The 24,380-nt window shown below is 38.6% G+C and overlaps 1 protein-coding gene across 1 annotated transcript; it reads right to left on the bottom strand.

Annotated features, from left to right (window-relative positions):
* Positions 1-1,214: 1,214 nt before the first annotated feature.
* Positions 1,215-3,546, bottom strand: LOC149180190 (protein SULFUR DEFICIENCY-INDUCED 2-like). Its single transcript, XM_089413794.1, has 6 exons — positions 3,454-3,546; positions 2,880-3,091; positions 2,634-2,790; positions 2,488-2,549; positions 2,005-2,392; positions 1,215-1,520 (listed from the first exon to the last, which is right to left on the bottom strand). Exons 1-6 carry the CDS (start codon positions 3,544-3,546, stop codon positions 1,215-1,217), a joined length of 1,218 nt encoding a protein of 405 aa, XP_089269920.1.
* Positions 3,547-24,380: the final 20,834 nt, after the last annotated feature.

Here is a 24,380-nt window from a genome sequence, read left to right on the forward strand (position 1 = left end):
TATATATATAATATTTTAGAACATGCCTCCCGCTATTTCATAAGTAGCATCTACTCAACCTAGGATTCGCCTTTAAAAGTCGAACACTTTACATTAAAAAACTGAGCGAGAAAGTTCGCAGCCAGAACACTTTACATTACTTCACAATCTATCATATATAGTTGACATGTTTATAGCTTACCAATTTCAAATAATTGAAAGTTGTAATCAAAAGTATCTATTTTTTTCAGAAGAAAAAGCAATATATATTCATATAAGAAAGAGATTACATAATGCAAATGCAAGAAGCATAAGCCAAACCGTGGACCGAGCCACATACAAGTCTGCATAAACAGATCACCAGATAAAGCCCCGAAAGGCCAATAATGCCCTGAAAACAAGGCAAACCCATCTATAAGGTGCAGAAGTGGCACCAAATCATAGAACAGAGAAGCAACGGAAAAAAGTGCAAGATCTGACCGCCCAATTCAAAAGGAGAGGCACGAAATGAGGAAGAGAGCAGCAAAAGAAGCCACTCCTTCCCCGCCCCCTCAAACTCTCCACTCGAAACAGACGAGAAACAAGATCACAGCCACAATCAACCACATCTTCCTGCAGGAAAGACCAACAGAAAAATCCATAGAAGCGGCACGAAACAGAGCAAAGCCCATAGTTCCCTCAACGCTCCAAAGGGTATTCTGCGGCCAGAACAAACCTGACTGCCACCGAGAAGGAGAAGACCCACTGGAGCAGAGGCGAGAACCGGGGGCAAAGGCAGCATGGGAAGCCGCCTCGCCCCCGCTCAGAGAAGACTAAGAAACCAGAAGATGAAAACAAGCCTGAAGGAAAAAACCCCTCTGCTAGCCTCTCGCCGCCTGACTCAAGGGAGCCCGCTCCTCACGCCCCGCTCGCCTTTGGAGAAGCCCCGCAGATTCGCCGCTCCAGCTCCTCCCGGATCTCCTGCTCCTGCTCCTGTTCCCTCTCGCTCTTGCTCCTGTTCTCTCTCTCCTATGCACAAAAACCTCCCGCCCCTGCTCCTGCTCCCTCTCGCCTACGCACAAACCCTCCCGCTCAGGTTCACCTCTCCTGCTGGCCTCAAGCCCTCGAACCTGCTGCTTTATGTCCCGCTCCTGTTCGCCGCCGCCCCTACTCCTTTGCTGCGATCAAACCTCACGCTCGCTCTCTTGCCGCTCGCCGCCCCTGCTCCTTTGCTGCTTTACCTCCCGCTCGATGAACTACGCTCTCGCAGAGAAAGCCCTCGTTGCTCTGCTCGCTGCTCCAACGCTCAAAGCCCTCAGTGCTCCAACGCTCCTCGCAGACAAAGCCCTCGCTGCTCCCCCTACCTGCAAGACCCCGTGAAGCCCTCGCTGCTCACCCTCGTTGCTCTGCTCGCTGCTCCTTTGCTGCAAGACCCCGTGAAGCCCTCGCTGCACGCCCTCGTTGCTCTGCTCGCTGCTCCTTTGCTGGAAGACCCCGTGAAGCCCTCCTCGCTGCTCCTTTGCTGGAAGACCCCGTGAAGCCCTCCTCGCTGCTCCCCCTACCTGCAAGACCTTATGTTTTTTGAACTTATCGTAATCAAAATATACATCTCTTTTTTCCCATGGGAGAATTCCACATACATTGTAGATTGCAGTCCTAAAAACTTGATGACGGCTTCTAATCGTAATCAAAAGTATCTATATTATATATAGTTGACATGTTTAGAGCTTAAAACGTGCATAAAATTGGCCATTGACAAGGTCATGTTGTAGTTGGTCTTTCGTGAAGTGCCTTGAATTATGAGAAAGTTTTGACTACTGTGTAGTGTGTTGTGAATTAATAAGGTGTATCCACAGCAATCAAATTGTAGAATGAAGGTGGTGGTTCACAAGGAATTAACTGTACCAAAAGCAGCCTTGTCAATCTGGAAGAGACAGAGAGACAGGAGAGGTTTCTTTGTCAACCGCAAAAAAAGTTGTATTTACATGCTCCAGTCCATTGTTCTAACATCTTGTATAAACATCCTGATCAGCTTCACCAATTTACACTACATGAAAATGGCACTTCTTCTTTGGGAGCAGAAGTTATCTCTTGGAAAACTCTTAATCGATTCCGTTTGTGATGCACCTCAACTGCCGCATCCCACTCTTCTTCTTGTGATCCTCCATCTTCACAACACCAAACCCACTCCAAATCTTCAAGACGCGATGCCGCTGATTGACATTCTTCCCTGGTCCTTACCTCTGTCTTCGAATCCACGATTTCCTTCAACAATGCTTCGACACGATCCAACGACTTCGATTTTCCTCTCTTGTTGTTGTTCAACACCCCCTGTAGAAGACCCAAGGCCTCCTCCACCTTCCCCTGCCTCATCACACAGACGCTTAGATTACAGGCCTTATTGTCATCTGGCTCCAATGCCTGTGCTTTCTTGCTTGCAATTATTCATTAACACACCACATTATTCCAATTTCTAACATTGTCATTGAATAACAGAAAGTCAATCATTCAACTTCAATTGAAATCCACCTGTAAACGATTTCTGCAGAATAGTAGTCATGCTGCATCATATACGCCCATCCCAAATTACCCTGCCAACAACCATTACATTCTCTTTCAACCACTGTTACACAGAAATACTAAAAGAACAGGAGAAGGTTATCAATGCTATGTACCAGAACCCGAGTGGTCTCTTGCTTTATGGAAGCCTGAAACTTTCTTCCATGTGACCATGCAGTTTTGGTCGATTTTCCATTGAATGCAACTCCTTGTTGAATTAAGCAGAGCTTATGCTTCAATAGACTAATCTGCTCAGCAAATCTCCCACATTTCGGCAATACAAACACAGGACGTAGAATGTTACAGAGCAGAGTACATGCTGTGTACTGCCTATAAATATGGGATTTGTTTGAGATTATACCTTAAAGAGATCAATTAGCACATTATCAAGAGGCTCTTGTGCTTGCTTGGAGCAAAGGTGTCTAAAGGATTTTATGGCCTCGATGGCTTCCAATGGCTGGTTCTGTTGGTTCATCACGATGGCCATATCCTTCAATGCGCTGTCAACACGGTCTCCGGCATTAATAGCTTCCCTGAACCATAAGATGGCACCAGTGGGATCCTTCTCCCTAAGCTGTATCCCCAAAATTCCAATTACTTTGACTTTTCACACAGAAATCATGAATAAAATAGCTTGTTATAAGAATATCAGACAAAATAGTTCTCTTTAAAGCCCCAATGAAGCTGAGCACATGTCTGTATAGCTCCCTGTCTTCATCTCTTAGGGGAACATCATAAATTTAGTTTGGAAATTCGCTGAGCTGATTATCATATGGAGCGACGTTCTGGAGGTGGGAAATGGGCACCATGGAGGACTGATTTACAACATAAATATTTGACCCGGCTCCTCTCGCTGCTACGCCGTAGAAAAATAGATTAATGCTTGACTCGGCTCCTCTCGCTGCTACGACGTAGAAAAATCGATTAATGCTTGACCAGGCTCTCTGCTCGAATTCGAGCAGTGAAATTGGTCACAGATCTATCACTGGCCATGATGGTGAGGAGTCCAACCGCGTGGCGCCGGGCCATCCTCGGCAAATACCATTTTAGGTTTAACAAATCGCGCTGCAATGGATTAAATATCCAGAGTGATTGCAACGGATTAAATATCCACAACAAAACGTGAGGAAAAATAAACATGTTTGACTCACAAGACAGAGTAGTTTGTGCGGTTGGGAAAGCTAGCAACCGTCATCCAATTCAAATCAACGGATCATCTTAACCTAATCGTCTAACAAAATATATAATGGCACAGATTATGACACGGAGAAAGTTAGGATAGTTGATTTCAGAGGGGAACGCCTTATGATGTAATTATATAATTTTAAGGTCACGACCAAGCTAGACACCAAATTGATGTATGAGACCCCTTGTTTGTGCGACAAGGGACCCACCTCCACGCAATGATTTGAATGCTAAGTCTACGAAGGCATATATATTGAGGAAAAAATGACAATATATATTGAGCATATAATAAGGGGGTAAAGGGTTTTTATATTGGCAAATTTAAAAAATGGAGCTCAAATTTATTGAAAAAATATAAAGAGGGATAAAAAATGTTAATGAAAAAATGGATACCTACAATATCTAGTGAAAGTAGGGGTTTTTTAAATTGGGAAGGTGTATTAGATTCGTATTGGTAGGGGGTTAAATAATATGATTTTTAGAGGTATTTTCCAATATGTAGTCAAATAAAGGGTATTGTTTAGTATGCCACGTGATATGTGTTGAGAAATGGCAACAAGAAATTCTAGTTTAAATTAAATTTAAACTGAGAATTAAAATAGAATTCTATTCTCATAGCAACTTGTAAATAGTTAAATAAGTTTAATTGGCCTAATTAGCTTAGGAATTTCATGTTGGAAATCTTTTGGAAGTCCCGTAAGTGTTCTCCCTAAATTTTAGAGGTCCAGTATGAGTTTAGATTGAGTTGTAATTAGATAACTTAGTTTACTGAGTTATAGACAGTTAAACTAGTTCTAACTATTTGTTGAACTAGTAGAGGATTAATAGTCAGTTAGTGCACTGGTGCATCCACAGGTGCTACTCCAGATAACTGAAGATTCTCTCATCAGAAACTCATGCATGTCAGTTCTGAGAAAGACCCAGTTGAGACTAGAGTGCAGGGACAATGTACTATCAATTGTATGATTTATTGAGTTGTATAGATCATGCATGCAATCAGGAAGAGGACCTAGATTGGATTGCGCAGTTTTGGAAGCACTGGATTCCCATTAATATGGGCTATTCAACCTAGGAATTTCGCAAGGAAATAGGGGCTTGGAAGACAGTGGAAATTGGCCTAGTGTTGGCTAAGAGTGCGCTTGTGAGGCGAAGAGTTGAGCATACTTGTGCATAATTATTTTAGTGAGAACAAGCTTTGTATCTTCACTCATATTTCTGATTAATGCAATATAGATAGGTGGGGTTTTGAGCAATGGCTTCCCCCAGAAAAACTTATTGTGTTATGTGACATTGATTTGTCTTCTTCTTGTTCATATTGTTTTTCATCGAGTTATTAGCTTCCGCTGGTTGAAAGTAGAAGTAGATTCTTATCTCTTGTTTTAGTATATTACATGAGCTTATGAATCTCCAGGAAATTATACACGGTATCGGAGATGAATTCAATATACTAGAGGAGATTTCGAAGTTTTGAGTTTTGGGTTACAGGTGAAATTTGAATTTGCAATACATACTTCACGATCGACAGATGGTGTTCTACAGTTTGCAGCTCGAGTATGCCTTGGACGGTAGCTCGAATTATATAGCCTGGAAGGATAGAATGGAGGTTGTGCTGGAGGATAATGACTTGAAGTAATTCGTTGATCAAGACATTCCTAAGCCAGCAACATCAGATGCACAGAATCTAGCCGAATGGAAGAAGTGTGTGGCAAAGGCGAGGCAGATAATCCTTGAGGGAGTTCAAGACCACATTGTCTCGAGTCTCCATGGCAAGGAAACTCTGTATGCTATGTGGAAAGAATTGAAAGACTTGTATCAGAACAACAGTGACCAAAGGAAATTGGCACTGAAGGACAAATTGCGAAAAATCAAAATGGAGAAAGGTGAGACTATTCCAAAATACTTGACCAAGTTCACTCAATGTCATGATGAACTTGGAAGTGTTGGAATCACGGTTGCCAAGGATGATATGGTGAGTCTTGCTCTTTTAGGACTCCCAAAGAGTTGGCATAGTTATTAGGACTCTGTTAATGGTCGGGAGAAGCTGCCAGATTGGGAACGACTGTGGTCAGATTTGATGCAAGAGGAGATTAGGAGGAACACCAGGGATGGCTCTTCATCAAAGAATGATGATGAAGAGAACTATGCCTTAACGATTAAGGTGAATAAATGGAAAGGTAAATCTTCCCATTCCAAATCGGATTCTTGTCATGGAGGCAAGAAGAAAGACATGACGAAAGTTAAGTGCTTTCATTGTCACGAGCTGAGCCATTTTGCTACAAATTGTCCACTCAATAAGTCCAAGAAGAAGTCCCCAATAAGAGCGGCGGATGAGGTTTTGGCCTCTCAATTCGAATTGGACTTTTCCCTCATTGCATGCATGGTGTCATCAATGATGGGAAGTGTATGGTACTTAGACAATGGAGGTTCATTCCACATGACTGGTGACAAGGAGTTATTTAGTGACCTGGAGGAGAAAGATCTCCAGATGCATATTGAGATGGGTGACGACCGGAGGTATAGTGCTACTGGATTGGACACAGTTACTTTTCAGAGGGAACATTGGGAACCACTCACCTTGAAGAATGTTATGTATGTTCCCGGGCTGAAAAAGACATTGGTATTTGTTGCCATGCTTAAGGATAGAGGCTATGATGTGATCTTCTCGAAAGGAAATTCATTCCTTTGACACATAGCCATGGGTCAAGTAAAAAAGATATGGATTTGGGTGAAGAATCTCTATAAGCTAGAGGTCAAGGACTGTGCTGCTTTGAGCATGAAAGTAGAGATGGTACAGAGCCGAGACATTCACGAGTTGTGGCACAGGCGATTGGGTCACTTGCATCATGGGGCTTTGAAAATCATGCAACAAATCTCTACTGGTCTTCCCAAAGGTACGTTAGAACAAGTTGATACATGCAAGGGGTGTACTTTGAGAAAATACACCAAGGCTTCCTTTCACAATAGAGACAGTCAAGAAGAGGCAATTCTAGAGTGAGTCCATTCAGATGTGTGTGGACCATTCTCGACAACATCCACAGACAAACACAGGTATTATGTTATATTTGTAAACAAATTTTCTCGTAAATGTTGGACATTTTTCATGTAGAAGAAGGATCAATTGTATTGGCAGAGAAAGAGTCAGGAAATAAGGTTAAAGCTCTGAGGAGTGATAATGGTGGTGAGTATGTCTCAAATGAGTTTAAGAACTTCTATGCAGTAGAAGGGATTAACTGGGAGTTGATGGCACCAATAACCCACAACAGAATGGGGTGGCCGAGAGGAAGAACATAAGCATTGTAGGGGTAGCATGGGCGATGTTGCATGATCAGGGCCTACCACTACACTTGTGGGCTAAGGCATGCAACACAACGGTTTATTTGTAGAACCGTAGTCCGCATTAGATACTTGGGATGAAGACACCAAAGGAGGCTTATTCCGGTAAGAGGATAGATGTTTATCACTTCAGGATTTTTGGGTCATTGGTATATTCCATGTGACTAAAGATGCACGATAGAAACTTGAGACGACAATAGAGTTGGCGATATTTTTGGGGTACACTGATATACCTCACAACTATCGGGTGTACTTGACGACCAACAGGATGACAATGTTCGCAGGGATGTCAGATTCAATGAGGAGAAGGCCATGTGAGTTTCCCTTGAGAGGGAGCTTTAGCTGCATGTGGTTGAGGAGATTTTAGCTCCTAAGGTTGAGGAGCCTCGAATTGATGTGGAGCAGCCACATACAGAGGATCTGAGAGTGGAGATATCCACTCAGGCAGAGTCTTCAAGAGATGGGAGAAAGCGCATCAGAGAGGCGGATAGATTGTTTCCAGATGCTAGAGAGAATGTGTGAGCACCCACAACACAACATAGATAGAGGAGGTCACCTGATAGGTACACTGGATACATGTCTCTTATGAGTGGATGTGTTGTGACAGAACCATATTCCTTTGAGGAAGCAGTGCATCATCCGATTTGGGTTGATGCCATGGTGGAGTATGACTCCATAGTTCGTAATAATGTTTGGGATGTGGTCCTGAGACCGGAGGATAAGTCTGTGGTGAGCTCCTGTTGGCTTTACGAGGTAAAGTAAGCTATAGATGGTAGTTTGGAGAAGCATAAGGCTAGATTTGTGGCTTGTGGCTTTTCACAAGTAGAGGGGATTGACTATGATGAGACCTTTGCTCATGTTGCAAGGTACTTGTCGATCAAATCTATAGTGGCACTATTAGCATAGATGTGTTGGAAGATACATCAGATGGATGTGAAGACAACCTTCCTTAATGGCACAATTGAGGAAGAGGTGTACATGGAGTAGCCTAAAGTTTTTGAAACCTTCGACTGTGAGTCACATGTGTGTCGGCTCAAGAAAGCATTGTATGGGATGAAGAAAGCTCCTCGTGCTTGGTACACCAGGATATATAACTAATTCACTGGATTGGACTTCCCGAAGAGTGAAGCGGATGTGAACCTATACCACATAGTAGTGGAAGGTAAATTGTTGATCATTGTACTTTATGTTGATGATCTCATACTGATAAGTGATCATCAACTAATCAAATCTTGCAAGGAGGACCTTGCAAGAGAGTTTGAGATGAAGGACTTGGGGCTCATGCATTACTTTCTGGGCATGGAAGTATGGAAGGGTGATGGAGAGTTGTTTGTGTCTCAAGGCAAGTATGCCAACGAGATACTGAGGAGGTTTCGCATGGAGAGTTGCAAGCCTATGGAGACTCCTCTATCTGGTAATTGGAGGAAGGAATATGCTACTTCGGGAGAGGTAGTGGAAGCTACTATTTACAGGAAGCTTGTGGGTTCAGTCATGTACTTGGTGAACACACGACTAGATTTATGCTATGAAATTAACTAGCTGAGTCAAGCGATGGTTAGGCCTTCCAAGCTGTATTGGAAGGTGACAAAGTATGTATTGAGATACCTCAGGGGCACTACTAATTACGGATTATGGAAAAAACAGACAGAGGGAGTGAAGCTTCAGATTGGGCAGGGATTCCATCTAACCGGAAAATCACATCAGGAGGGATTCTCAGTATTGGGCCAATGACAGTTTCTTGGTACAACAGGAAACAAAGATCGGTTGCAATCATTTCAGAAGAGGCAAAGTACATGGCTGCAAGGTAGGCAACATGTGAGGCCATCTAGATGAGGAAGATCCTGGTTGGTCTGTTTGTTCAGCAGATGGATCTGACATTGATTTACTACGATAATTAGGGTTGTATCAAACTCTATGAAAATCCATTTTTTCATGATAGGTCCAAGCACATTGATATTTTATATCATCATCTACGAGATTGTGTATTAAAGAAGATCATGTTGTTAGAGTACATTACCATGGAGGAGCAGGATGATGACATTTTTACAAAGGCATTGTCAAGATGTAAATTTGAGTTTCACAGAGACAGGATCAGGGTGGCAGATAATCCCTTTCTTGTTGAGAGGGAGTGTTGAGAAATGGCAACAAGAAATTCCAGTTTAAATTTGTCCTTGAATTTAAACTGAGAATTAAAATGGGATTCTATTCTCATAGAAACTTGTAAATAGTTAATTAAGTTTAATTGGTTTAATTAGCTTAGGAATTTCGAGTTGGAAGTCTTTTGGAAGTCATGTAAGTGTTCTCCCTAAATTTTAGAGGTCCAGTATGAGTTTAGATTGAGTTGTAATTAGATAACTCAGTTTATTGAGTTATTGACAGATAAACTAGTTCTAACTGTTTGTTGAACTAGTATAGGATTAACATTCAGTTAGTGCACTGGTGCATCCATAGGTGCTACTCTAGATAACTGAAGATTCTCTCATCGAAAACTCATGCATGTCATTTCTGAGAAAGACCCAGTTGAGACTAGAGTGAAGGGACAATGTGCTATCAGTTGTATGATATATTGAGTTGTATAGATCATGCATGTAATCAGGAAGAGGACCTAGATTGGATTGTGCAATTTTTGAAGCAATGGATTCCCATTAATGTGTGCTATTCAGCCTAGGAATTGCACAAGGAAATAGGGGCTTGGAAGGCAGTGGAAATTGGCTAAGTGTTGGCTAAGAGCAGGCTTGTGAGGCAAAGAGTTAAACATACTTGTGTGAAATTGTTCTAGTGAGAACAAGATTTGTATCTTCACTCATATTTCTAATTAATGAAATACATATAGGCGAGGTTTTGAGCAATAGATTTCCCTAGAAAAAATTATTGTGTTATGTGCCATTGATCTGTCTTATTCTTGTTCATATTGTTTTTCATTGATCTATTGGCTTCCGCTGGTTGAAAGTATAAGTAGATCCTTGTATCTTGTTTTAGTAGATTACATGAGCGTGTTAATCTACAGGAAATTCTACAATATTTCATAGGTTCATTGAGTGAAGTCCTCATGGTATCGTTGATCTCTTCCAATAACTATGTTCCGACAGGGGGCATCATTCACATGTGGAGGTTCTGTGTGGGTTGGGAGGTTGTGGCCCTCAGGGAGAGAGTTGGTCTCTCCACATGACATAGCATGGGAAATGCATGGCATGTTTATAGCTCCCACCATGGGAGCCACCAACCTGGGCTCAATCAAATTAAATGTTGCATGCATAACCTTACGGGCAGTCTTTGGTTTTTGGTCTATGTAATTTAACGTCCCCTTGATTATGCACACATGGAGTCTAGTCCTCAGGGTATATTGGTTTCTACAGGTAGTCATACTTTGTATAAGGGAGTGTAAATTTATTACATCACCCATCATCCATATTTTGGGATTTTCAACCTGTGGAGGCTTTAATCCACCTGGCTATGACTAAGGAGAGAGTCAAGTCCATGTTTTAATTGTGGAGTTCATGAATATATGCAGTCTCGTATTTATATGAAGCCTTGTGTTTGCATGGGGTGACAAATAATTGGCTTTTGTGGTATTTGCGTGCTTCTACTCAAACGAGTGTATGCATGCCTACATTTTACATTTCAATAGTTTGTAGTGGCGTCCCGGTTAGAAATGTGGTTCTTTCCCAACCTCTGTCAATCTCGGACTCTGGTTCAAAATTCTCTGATCCTGCAAACTTGGGTAAACCTAAACCTTCTAATTTTATTTTGTGGAAGTTTACGTACATATCGCCTTTAGTTACATCCATGGTGTCTATGTTTTTTGTGTTTTTTTGCATAGTTCTGGGTCAGGACCCTGTTTCGAATAGTTTGCATTCCTTCCTTCAACAACTGATCAACATTCTCATTTGGCGGGCATTTCGTTTCATTGTCCAACATTGGTTAGTGGGGTTTGGTTTCAAGGCACTTTCTCCATCTAGTTTTGATAGGTACTTTTCCTTCTCTTATCCTCTGGTTCACCCACACCACATCACTTTTTTCGGCTCTTTTTCCTCCATTTACTAGGACTCAGTAGGCATATTTATTTATGGGATTTCGCCAGGCTTAGGGTTTGTTATCTGTCTAGATGCAAAAGTATTTTTTAAACCTAGTCTAGCAGTGCATGAGTAGTCTTTCAATTGAAATGTCAAGGCTACTCTCATTCCTTATTACGTGGAGAGTATTGTAGTTTCAGTGGTTTTGGTCTTCGGCGGTCATCCTACAACATCCTTTCCCATGGCATTTCCCTCATAGGTCTTGTCTAGCTGTCAAGAATGGTAGTCAGGTGTTGGGAAATTATATATGTTATAATTCCAACGTTAAATTATCAATTTGGGACTCGTAAGCTTCAAGGCAGAAGCGCAAGTAACGCAGGATCAGAGTGTCTAATCTAAACTAGAAATGAAATCAATTTATTGTTTAAGTACCTATTTGCTATTTCTAATTGAAATTAATCAATTAAGGAAAACACGCTCAAACAATATGAATAGGAAATTTTAATTAATGTGCAAAAGAAACTAACTCTAATTAATCATAAACCAAGCAATACAAATTATCATTCAAACGTTTCAATCTTAATCTAAGTAATGGAAATCTTAAATCAAACACTAAGATCTATTTAATCTAAATTTTCTAATCTTAAATCAATCGAGACTAACTCAAAAAGGCATCACGATTATACTAATTTCAATTCAAAAAAAACTAATTATAATCCAAATGATTTAAGCTAAGGAAATAAACAATCCAAACAATACTGTGACTAATCTAATTCTCGGGATCACACAAAGATCTACAACTTTACTTAATCATCAAAAGACTAAATTACTGCAATGACCATTTCAAGACTAAATTACTTCAATTGTAATGCCAAGTCAAACCTAGACTACTCCTAATTGAAATCGAAATACTTTAACTACAAGATTCAGATTGCATCTAATGGAAAACAAAATTACTCTAATCGAAATCGAAATGCTGAACTATAAGATTCAGATTGAACTCATGAAAACATTGGTTAATGAAAATCACTCTACAAATCTAATCCCTATGATTGGAATGAACTACAGAACTTGATTCCAGGTGGTGGTGGGCCCTTTCCACTCTTGGAGCAAGTTATATTAACTCAATGGAAATAAAATTCAAAACACAGTCATAATACTTACAAAGGATTTAGAGATGAAGCATAATTCAATAAAGTGCAATTATTATTAAAAGAGCTTCAATCCATCCTTTATTCCTTCCCTGCTTCTCTTCATTTTAAAAACTTCAAAAGCTTACATACAAACCATGGCTGAGCCATTTATAAGATTTACAAGGCGAATTAGTCATTTTCCTCAATTATGGAAAATTGAACAATTTTAACAAACTGACCCCAAAGATATTGGCATATCTTCCTAACCATGGCGAATTTTGGAAAACTGTTTGGAGGGAACCTAAATTGTTATATTTTCAACAAAAACCTCTCTTGGATTTGTCTCATTCAAATCTAGATCCTCGGAAATCGTGCCCAAAGTTGGTTGTCTGGCTCTTTTTGCAAGATTCTAGAACTCTGGAAAAACAGTCATTTTTTATAAAACTGCCTCCAAGACCCACTTATAACTTTTAGAAAAATTCGAATCTGGAGAAACTGTTTTGGATATAGATAATTGGTTATATGGTTAACAAACCCATTTGCTCATATTTTCCAGACTCACCTACAAATGCACGGAAATTGAGGTCAAACTAGGGCATTTGGAAACTTAGCACATTTTGAGTAGATTTTTTAATTAGCTCCTAGGGACCCACATGTGCGACCTGGTTGCAATCCATTACATGGAAATGTATTAAAACATTATTTTGGACAATAAAATCCCTTGGTTTTCCCTGGAAGCGTGCCAAAATGTCGAACCCCAAATTAGATATTCTTGTACTCTACTTGTACCAACTAGTTCAACTGGCTTGTGAAGAATTTTGGCGCTGGAACTCTGTGAAAAATGAACTTAGTAAAACCATCATTAGTAAATCATGACAAAATCATCTTTAATCATAGAAAATATAAGAAAACTAATAATAATCAACCATGAGGCGTAAGACGTGAATTGGCGATAAGTGATGGAATTATGGTGTGAAATGAGTGTAATAGTACATGAATATAGGTTATGAATGGTGGTATTGAATGATGGAAACATGGGCATATTTGAGACCCAACATCAGGTCCTCTATTATTTGGTTCGAGTCTTGGTCCGATGTTTTCTTGACAGGTTTTCTGTCGTGATGGCTCCATGGCAACGACTTCCCATTCATCAGGGTGGTGCTTCGGGAAGCTCCTCCTCCAGGGACCGAAGGCTTTATGAATGGGAATCAATGGCCACATTTTTAACTCAACCCCTTTAGAAGTTCGAAAGGATATTCTACAGCTAGAAGCGAGGGAGTTCGGTGACTGGATATATCACTTTGATTCATAAATTGGTAGTAGCTCTCTGAAATGGATTCTTGATCCTGTCAAGTTCATGAAAAGAGGACTACATTTTCTTCACTCCATAAAAAATCATAGACATATGGAAACCTTGTTAAGTATGGTTATATGGGACAAACAAGTTGACAATTATAAGCTTTTTGTTGGACAAGAAGATATCAAGAGGATCATGAGGGACATTTAGTATGACCTTGACGATATTGTGGTCAAATTGAATTGTGTGGAAAAATACATGGTTTTAGACTCAGACACTGAATCAAATGACCATCAGGAGAATGATACAATTATCAATGCTCCTCCCTTAAGCAATGTTCCACCAATGAACAATTCAAATGCATACTCTCCTCCACTTTCTCTAGTCATCATCTTGGACTAACATGTCCAACATGCTTCTTTGTCTTTTGGATTTTTTTGTTGGCTTATAATGTACTAAATCACTATTAGTGGCTATTTTTTTGTCTTTTTTACTAGTCTTTTTCTTAATGGTTGGAGTTTATCACTGGATTTATCCCGGACTTGGAAGCATAATTTTTTTTTTTTTTTTTTTTTTTTTTTTTTTTTTATGGAGGCCACTGTAAGGTGCCTACAGTTAGTTTCTTTTGCCTACAAGACTGTTGACAGGTGTTTGGACAATCAACATGCATATCAAGCTATATCCATGTAAGTTTTTTTCTTTTTGTATATTAGTAGAAATCTACGGATGTAATTTACAAAAAAAAAAACATAACATGCAATTTGTGCTAGAAAATTATATATTATAGAGCAACGGAACACCTAAAATATATTGCAGAAATATAAACACATAAAACAAGAGAGACACATATATATGTGGTTCACCCAATTTGGGCCACATCCATGGAGAAACAACCAGTCCTTCTTTTTATATTATCCAGCAAACTGAAGAGATACAACCTACAATAGATCCATTGTAATTCCCTCTTCGCTCTCACACAATCTCCTCTCTCTTTCTCACTCATAATACAGATCTACATAGACACAATACAATTCCATCATATATAGCGATGGGTTTCCTTCTAGGGCAAAAAACCATAAATTAAACATAGCTTCTAATGTCATATCTCTGCCTAATGAACGACCCAGATTGAGTACGAAATTACAATATTTTACATCTATTTTTAGCTTCATGGGCGCTGACCTTGATCCCCCGCCGGGTAGGGGGGCTCTTAAAGATTGTTGTCGACCCCCGCAAGACCCCCCTTGCAGTGCAAATATTATGGGTGGCGTTTCTGCCACATTACGAACTGGGGTCCAATGCAGTGACACCTCTGAATAAAGAAGATAATCAGGCTCCACACCCAACAATCTCCCACTTGGAGACTGATTATAGCAACTCCACCACTACTTCATTTGTTGGACAATGGCTCCACTTTGGACCTGAATTTTTCTCATCTTCTTCATCATACTTGAAGACAATTGAAACCAAGAAAAATCTCAGTTTCTCCCTAGTTACAACTTTTGTTAACATATCTGTAGGATTCCGGCTAGTGTGTATCTTTTCCAGCTTCAACTGTCCATCTTCCAACACTGACTGTATGAAATGGTACTTGAGTTGTATATGTTTAGTCTTGGAATGAAATGCAGAGTTATTTGCAAGATGTATGGCACTCTGACTGTCACTGTATAAGCTGCCCAACTCCTGCTTCTTACCCAATTCATCCAGAAACCTTTGTAACCAAATCATTTCTTTACTATCCTCTGTAGTTGCAACATACTCTGCTTCCGTTGTTGAGAGTGCAACAACACTTTGCAATTTTGAAACCTAACTGACATTTGTTCCACCTATAGTAAACACAGACCCTGTTTTTCTCCTCCTGTTATCTCTATCACCCGCCATATCTGCATCAACATATCCCTGTAGAGAAATGTTTTAACCACCAAAGCATAATGCTTGATTTGTGGTACCTCTCAAATACCTGAGAATCCACTTCACTGCCATCCAATGTTCTTTTCCTGGATTGTTCACGTAGCTGCTTACAACTCCCACTGCATGTGCAATATCAGGCCTTATGCAAACCATTGCATACATTAAGCTTCCAACTACTGATGATATGGAACTTTAGACATATATGTCATTTATGCCCAAGTCTTGGGACACACCTCCTTACTTAGTTTATAATGGCTAGCCAAAGGTATACTAACTGGTTTTGCATTCTGCATATTAAATCTTTTCAACACATTTTCTATGTACTCACTCTGAGACAGTGTTAATTTTCGATTCTTCCTGTCTCTAGTTATTCTCATACCAAGGATTTGTTTTGCAACACCCAAATCCTTCATTGCAAATGATTTTGCCAATTTTCTTTTGAGCACATTTATTTCCTGCATGTTAGAACTTGCAACAAGCATGTCATCTACATACAATAACAATATAATATAATTGCCATCATTTTGCCTTTTGAAATAAACACAATTATCAAAGTGATATTTAGTATAACTTTGTTCAAACATAAACCCGTCAAATTTTAGATACCACTGCCTTGGAGCTTGTTTTAAGCCATACAAGCTCTTCTTCAACCTCCACACTAGTTTCTCCTTCCCTTTTACCTCATATCCTTGTGGCTGCTGCATATATATCTCTTCCTCCAAATCCCCACGGAGAAAGGTTGTGTTTACATCTAGCTGCTCAAGATGCAAATCTTCAGCTGCTACTAGACTTAAAATAGTTCTGATTGAAGTCATTTTAACAAAAGGAGAAAATATCTCATCAAAGTCTATACCATTTTTCTGTGCAAACCCCTTCACCACAAGTCTAGCTTTATACCTTTTTCTACCTCCATCTTCTTCCTTCAACCTGTAAACCCATTTATTCTGCAATGTTGTTTTACTTTCAGGCAACCTGACTAAGTCCCAAGTCTGGTTATGTGCTAAGGAGTCCATCTCTTCTTTCATGGCTTGCTCCCACTTTTTCATGGTTTCTACCCGCACTACTTCTTCATAACATTCTGGTTCACCAAAATCAGTTAACAATACATAATATAATGAAGGAGAGTATCGTTCATGGGGTCTACTTATCCTGGTAGATCTTCTAACACCACTTTCAGGCATTTGAGGTGCTTGTTGTTGTTGTGGTTGTTGTTGTTGTTCTGGCTATTGATCATTATGATTTTCAAGTGCCTTCACTTTTTCTGTGATCTCATTAAGCACTGTGTATTATCTGTTTTCTTTTTCCTGTTTCTTTTCCTGCATTTGATCCTTATAAAAAACCTTTTCATTGAATATGACATCTCTGCTCCTAATGATTTTGTGTTTTTCATAATCATAAAAGTGATAACCAAAATCATTAACACCATATCCAATAAATATACACTTCTTTGATTTTGCCTCAAACTTTGTTCTATTTTCTTTATTAATGTGGACAAAGGTTTCACAACCAAAAGTCTTTAAAAATTAGTAGTTTACCTTTTTACCTATCCATGCCTCCTCTGGAATACCACCATCCAAGGAACTTGAAGGCCCTCTGTTTATTAGATAAACAACAGTATCTATAGCATTTGCCCAAAATTGTAAAGGCAATCCTGCATGCAATCTCATGCACCTTGCACACTCCATGATTGTCCTATTCATCCTTTCTGACACACCATTTTCTTGTGGTGTTCCTGGAATTTTCTTCTCTCTGTGAACTCCATTCTTTGAGCAATACCTATCAAACTCTTTGCTGCAATATTCACCTCCAATGTCTGATCTGAGGCACTTCAACCTTTTTCCTGTCTCATTTTCAACCAAAGCTTTCCATTTCTTGAAAGTATCAAATACATCAGATTTATTTCGAATACAATAAATCTAGGTCTTTCTGGTTGCATCATCAATAAAAGTAACATAATAACGAGAGCCAGCAAGAGATGATACTTGAGCAGGTCCCCATACATCTCTATGCACAAGATCTAATTTTTCGCTCTTCTTTTCTTTCCCAACTCTGAGGAATATGACTCTCTTCTGTTTTCCATAAACACAATTCTCACATAATTTTAAATCAACATGCTTCAAACCTCGCAACAAATTTCTTGAGTGAAGAATCTGCATCCCCTTCTCACTCATGTGCCCAAGCCTATGATGCCAAAATGTCGTATCTGCTCCTATAGAGGTTAAAGCATTAACATAATTAGAAATACCATTGCATAAATACAATGTACAAACCTTTTTTCCTTTTGCTATTACCAAGGCTCCTTTAGTGACCTTCCAAGTTTTTCTGTAAAAGTAGTTACACAGCCTTCACCTCCCAACTGCCCTGTTGAAATTAGATTTTTCTTTAGATCTGGAACACACCTTACCTCCTTCAATAGCCATTGATTTCCATTCTTCTATTTTATGAAAACTATACCCATTCCAATGATTTTACAGGGTTTATCATCACCCAATCGAACCTGTCCAAAATCTCCTTGAACATAATCATGAAAATGTTTCTTATCAGGTGTGTCATGGAATGAGGCCCCTGAATCTACCACCCAGGCATCAATAATATTTTCTAATGATAGAATCAAAGCATCTTGCAACACATAACCTCTTCATGATTTTTTTCTTGTTGCACGTCTCCTTCTTTTCCCTTCTGAGACTTGAAGTCTTTCTTTAGCTGTCCTTTCTTCCCACATTTCCAGCACACTATCCCTGATCTAGACTTGGATCTGCCTTTCCTTGACTTACTGCGATATCTCGGGCTCTTTCCTTTTTCCATTTTTCTTCACATAGTCTCTGCAATCAAAGCATTACCTGATGTCTCACTGGAGCTTTTTCGTCACATTTCCTCGATAAGGATTGCACCGACAACATCATCAAACTTTAAAGTACTAGATCCATAGATAGAGTTACTAATGGCCATAACTAAACCATTCCAACTTTCTGGCAATGAGCACAGAAATAACATAGACCTAACTTCATCATCAAAAGTTACCCCTACAGAACTTAATTGATTGGTAACTGTATTAAATTCATTTAAATGATTAGAAACGGATCCTCATTTTTACATTTTCATATTAAATAAACGATTCATAAGAAATACATTATTTGAGGTCGAGGGTTTTTCATATAGTTTGTCCAATGCCGACATTAAACCCTCTGTTGTTATTTCCTTTGAAATATTAAACGCTACCGATGCCGCTAGGCACAACCGTATTGTTCCAAGTGCCTTTTTGTCAAGAATATCCCATTCTTTGTCTATCATACTCGTCAACTTCTTTGTCTTTCCGCTCAATGGTTGGTACAAATCTTTCTAGTACAAATAATCTTCCATCTGCATCTTCCATAGCTGGTAGTTTTGGCCATTAAATTTTTCGACCCTAAACCTACCATCTTCTGCCATTTCTCCCACTCGAACTAGGAACCCTTCTCTCGTGCGAGTTTATCAGCCAAATAGACCTTCAACTCTGATACCAGTTATTAGAAAATTATATATTACAGAGCAATGGAACACTTAAAATATATTGCAGAAATATAAACACATAAAACAAGAGAGACACAGATATACATGGTCCACCCAATTTGGGCTATGTCCACGAGAGAAACAACCAGTCCTTCCTTTTATATTATCCAGTAAACTGAAGAGATACAACCTACAATAGATCCGTTATAATTCCCTCTTCGCTCTCATACAATCTCCTCTCTCTTCCTCGCTCAGAATACAAATCTACATAGATGTAATGCAATTCCCTCATATATCGCGAGGGGTTGCCTTATAGGGAAGAAATACCTAAATTAAACATAGCTTCTACCATCAGATCTCCGCCTAATGAATGACCCAGATTGACTACGAAATTATAACATTTTACAAGGAAATTTGACATCTATTTTTAGCTTCGGGGGTGCTGCCCCCTATCCCATGCCAAGGGGGGCTCCTAAAGACCGTTGTCGCCCCCCCCAACCCCCCTTGCAGTGTGAATATTATGGGCAGCGTTGCCACCACATTACGAACTGGGGTCCAATGCGGTGATACCTCTGAATAAAGAAGATAATCAGGCTCCACACCCAACAATTTGTTCTCTAACTTATTATGAAGAACATATCATATTGTTTTTTCTATATTTTACATTTTGTGATAGAAATTGTAAACAATACCTTAATTGGTGACTAGAATAGAAACTCGTTCCAAAACCTTCAAAGCAATTGCAATAAACAGTTATGTTAATATATTGGATTTCAATTTGTTATTTTAGAGATTGTTTAGGTACATCAATTTTATATTAATAAAATTACAAAATTTATGAGAAATTATTTCAAGTCTTCTTTCTAGTTGGAAAGATGAAAACATATCAACTCTATGGTCCTAAATATGACATTTTATTAAGGATGACAAGAAATATTTCTACAATGATCTTTTACAATTTGTGATTTCTATCTTTCAATAAAATTTAGACAAAGTAAATAATTCAAACCACTCTAGATAAACATTGATTTGTGTGCTATGTTATTTTAAAAATGATAAACTAATTATTATAGCTCTTTCAATTTCAAAGATAAGGACTAATGAGAGGTATTTGATTCAAACCCCTCAATCACTCTACTGAGAACTCAACACACCATAAATTTTTTGAAAATATTGGTTCCCACTTTTTTTTTTTTTCTTTTATATATATATATATATATATAAGTTAGCTATTGATATTCTGTTAATTAAATTCAAAATTACATATACTCAAATGTCACTTGTCTTGGGAAACCATACAATGGTAGTAAAAACAAGTTCTATCTCCATAGTGTTAGAAAGTGTAGCAAGAACAGCTCAATTTGACTTTAGCCTTAGTCAAATTGAGTAAATCGAATTTCCACATCAGTAGGACAACCTGGAGGCAGTTAACTAGTGTGGCATGGCTCTTGTCACGTAGTTAGCTCAGTAAATTCAAGTTAGTAGGCTTGGAGTTCATTCATGCATGTGTTGATTGCTAAATTTTAGCAATCTAGTTCAGTTATTTTCAGTTGTACTCAGTTAACTAACCTATAACAATTAATAGAGTCAGTTGAAGGTCAGTTGTGCAGTGAGACAATAGTCTAACTCAAAGATCTGTTAGTTTACTGATCAATCAGCCAAAAATAACTCATGCATGCATGGAATTAGAATTCCTCAGTTGGAGTGGAGGAATTAAGGCTAATGTAAAATTATTTGTATACCAGTGGAGTGTACATAATTTTGCATGTAGGCAGTTGATTAATGCTTGGGAATTGTGCAATAAATAACAACCTTTCCTATTGTTTAGGAGCTCAAATTTTCTCATATTTACACAAGGAAATAGGAGGCTGGAGGATGCAGAAATTGGCTGAGTGTTGGATAGAGGCTCTCATTTAGCAGAGAGAACAATTATTCTTTTGCATGTTGTGCTCTGACATGGAGCATGCAATTGTAATAGTTTCTCTATTCAAATGATTAATGCAAAGAGGCTTGAGTGGTTTTCCCAATTGGATTCCCCTAGAGATCACTGTGTACTTGTGGTTTTTCTTGTTGCATGTCTATGCATTTTGTTCTAAATTGTGATTTCCATTCCGCGAATTGATAGAGTAGAATTTGTGTCTCTTGTTTTCAGTTCAAAATCTTGAGCAGTTGTAATTTCTCTCAAATTTATACATGGTATTAGAGCCCCGAAATCACATTAGAATCAATATTTTGAATTTGTCCCTTAGGAATTTCGAATTTTCAACTTCAATGTAGCAACGTTTCTTCATATTCGAGAGAATGTATTTCAACGGACTGAGATTTGAGTATGCATTGGAGGGAAGTTCAAATTTCTAAGCTTGGAATAGATTTAGGATCATCACAAGTGCCCTAGGAGCAACATTCTAGAGCAGCCATAATCTTGACAACTGGGCAGTCCTTGAATTCCTCATGTATAGTGATCACTGAAGAACTAATGAGCTGTTAGGAGGTTGATTTATGGAGCCCTAGTTCAGGGAAGATCTAGAAGATCCCATATGCATACTTCTTAATGGCGCTAGAAGTCTGGTAGTAGGTAGATTAGTGAGCCAATGTTTAATGACACAAAAAAAAGGAGTCGTGATCATTGGTATTGGTAGATTTAGGAGTAGAGAGATTTCCTACTAGGAGATTGAGACTTAAAGGCAGTCTAGTTTCATAGGGAAAAACCCTATGGAAGCTAGTACTTCAGGATCTGGGAAGATCAGAGTCATTATTGTAGTAGTTGCAGCAGTAGTGCTGAAGAAGAAACAAAGCAGTAGCAACAACAGTATGAGTAGATCAGATTTTTCCATGCATGCAAATATACCTATAGGAGTGAGGCGGGGCGATGTCGAGCTTTAACCCCAAAGTTGCAAAGAATTGGGCAAGATCCATAAGAGAGCAACAAAAATTGTAGTATACTTTCCTCATGGATCATTACCTTGCTACAAGGGCCCACAATGTTTAGTAGCAGAAGGATCAATGTTAGTTGGTGCAGTTAGATGCTGAGGAGAACAAAGGAGTGTTGATAGTAGTGTAGGAGGCACAATTTATTTTTCCCAGTAGATAGTTACAAAGACACAATTGATTCGGCGTTTTTTTATGCTTCTCAATTGCAGTTGTTATAGTAGCAACAACAACAATGATAGGTAGTGCTACAATGCATTCCACAAGTATTGGATAGGGGTGGTGCAAAATCCCTTTCTTGCTAAGAGGGGGTGTTAGAAAGTGTAGTAAGAAAGGCTCAATTTGACTTTAGCCTTAGTTGAATTGAGTAAATCGAATTTCCACATCAGTAGGACAACTTGAAGGAAATTAACTAGTGTGATATGGATCTTGTCACTAAGTGAGCTCAGTAAATTCGAGTTAGTGGGTTTGGAGTTCAGTCATGCATGTATTGATTGCAAAATTTTAGCAAATCTAGTTCAATTATTTTCAATTGTACTTAGTTAACTGACTTCTAACAATTAATAAAGTCAGTTGAAGGTTAATTGTGCAATGAGAAAATAATCTAACTCAGAGATATGTTATTTAACTAATCAATCAACCCAAAATACCTCATGTATGCATGGAATTCGAATTCCTCAGCTGGAGTGGAAGAATTAAGGCTAATGTAAAATTATTTGTATACTAGTGGAATGCACAAAATTTTGCATGTGGGCAGTTGATCAATCCTTGGGAATTACGCAAGGAAATAGTGACCTTTCCTATTGTTTAGGAGATCGAATTTGCTTAGATTTGCACAAGGAAATAGGAGGCTGGAGGAGGAAAAAATTGTCTAAGTGTTGGCTAGAGGGTCTCATTCAACAGAGAGAACAATTATTCTTTTGCAGGTTGTGCTTAGAGCTAGAGAATTCAATTGTAATAGTTTCTTTATTCAATTGATTAATGCAAAGAGGCTTCAGGGGTTTTTCCCAATTAGGTTCCCCTAGAAATCACTGTGTACTTGTGGTTTTTCTTGTCGCATGTATATGCATGTTGTTCTAAATTGTAATTTCCATTCCATAGATTGGTAGAGTAGAATTTGTGTCTCTTGTTTTAAAGTTCAAAATCTTGAGCAGTTGCAATTTCTCTCAAATTTCTACACATAGATGTTGAGACAAATTACTTATTCCTAAATCTATCCATAACTAAATATACTTGGCATATTTTTTGTATGTATTCCTAGAGTTGTATTGAAATACAAGCAGATTGTTGTAGCTAAAAAAACTAGACAACAAAACAAGAGACGTATGTATTTCAAGGAGTGAGAGAGACATCCTTTGCATTAATGGTGTGTCCAATTGTTGGGTTATCCTCTTCCAATTCTAGGTTAGGATTCTTCCAAGAAATTATTTCTACTCAATCAATCACCTATTATATCTAGAGTTGCAAAGCATCCAAGAGGAATATGATTTCATTATGTGCCTCATTCTTCTCAACTAAAAATTTCCCATGACCATTTTCATTTGTCTATATATGTCAATGGTCTGAAAATATTTTATATTGTGACTATAAGTGTTTCTTGGGTTTGGGATCCATTGACTATATTTAGCATCTATGATCTGTAAAATGTCATGGATATTCCACTGGACAGTTCATCACAACATGTCTGATAATAAAATATTAAAATGCGAAATTTCTACATTATTACAATTTTATTAAACTTTAAGATCTGTGGAATTAACTGTAATTAGTGCATTCATGTGAATATAAATTATTCAGAAAATTATAAAACAACAAAAATAAGTTCACGCACACACATAAGACACAAAATATGCTATGGGAAACCCCTTCGAGAGAAAACCTAGCTGGAAGGTGAGGTTGCTTCGTTCTCTTTCTCTGCCTGGAAAATAAGGTTGCACTTACAAATAAGTAATGCCTATAGCCCGTGGGAAGCTACAGTGCACAGATCCTCTCTATTTTTTCTACCTCCTCCCTCTCTTAGATATCTTTACTCAACTATAGAACAAAATTCTCTTGAAAGAATGGAATGTGTCTTCTTCCTAGTGGTTGGGTTATAATGCATCCCAATAGCCTACTAGTGGTTAAGTTTGACTACATCAACACTTAACTAGAGCTACAATATAGACTCTTCTAGAGTATTTTACATAAAAAGCAAGTGTCTATCCCCTTTTCCATGAATAATGGGGGTTGACGTGACATCCTCCCGAACTATAGGTGTGAAAACATGAAGGTCAACTTATGAGTGGCATAAATTTTGCATACAGACTCTGATTGACATGATTCTTGAAATTTTGGAAATATCTTTGAGTGTAGAATAACATGAAAAAGTGTCACGCTAAAGCGTTAATTCCCCCCCCCCCCCAAAAAGTGTCAGTTGATCCCTCAAAACACTCCTGGAATGTTTCAGACCCTATTTCGCCAAACTGGGTCCCACTGGTAAAAACGATCCCATGAACTTATTCCTTCACTTTTTTTGCTATCAATTCAATGAGGTGGAAAAATAACAATATAATGATCCAATTCAGATCACACCTC

This window comes from Pinus tabuliformis, chromosome 3_2, assembly GCF_031772625.1.
Source record: "Pinus tabuliformis cultivar Carrire ecotype Pingquan chromosome 3_2, CPIR1, whole genome shotgun sequence".
Classification (NCBI taxonomy): Eukaryota; Viridiplantae; Streptophyta; class Pinopsida; order Pinales; family Pinaceae; genus Pinus; species Pinus tabuliformis.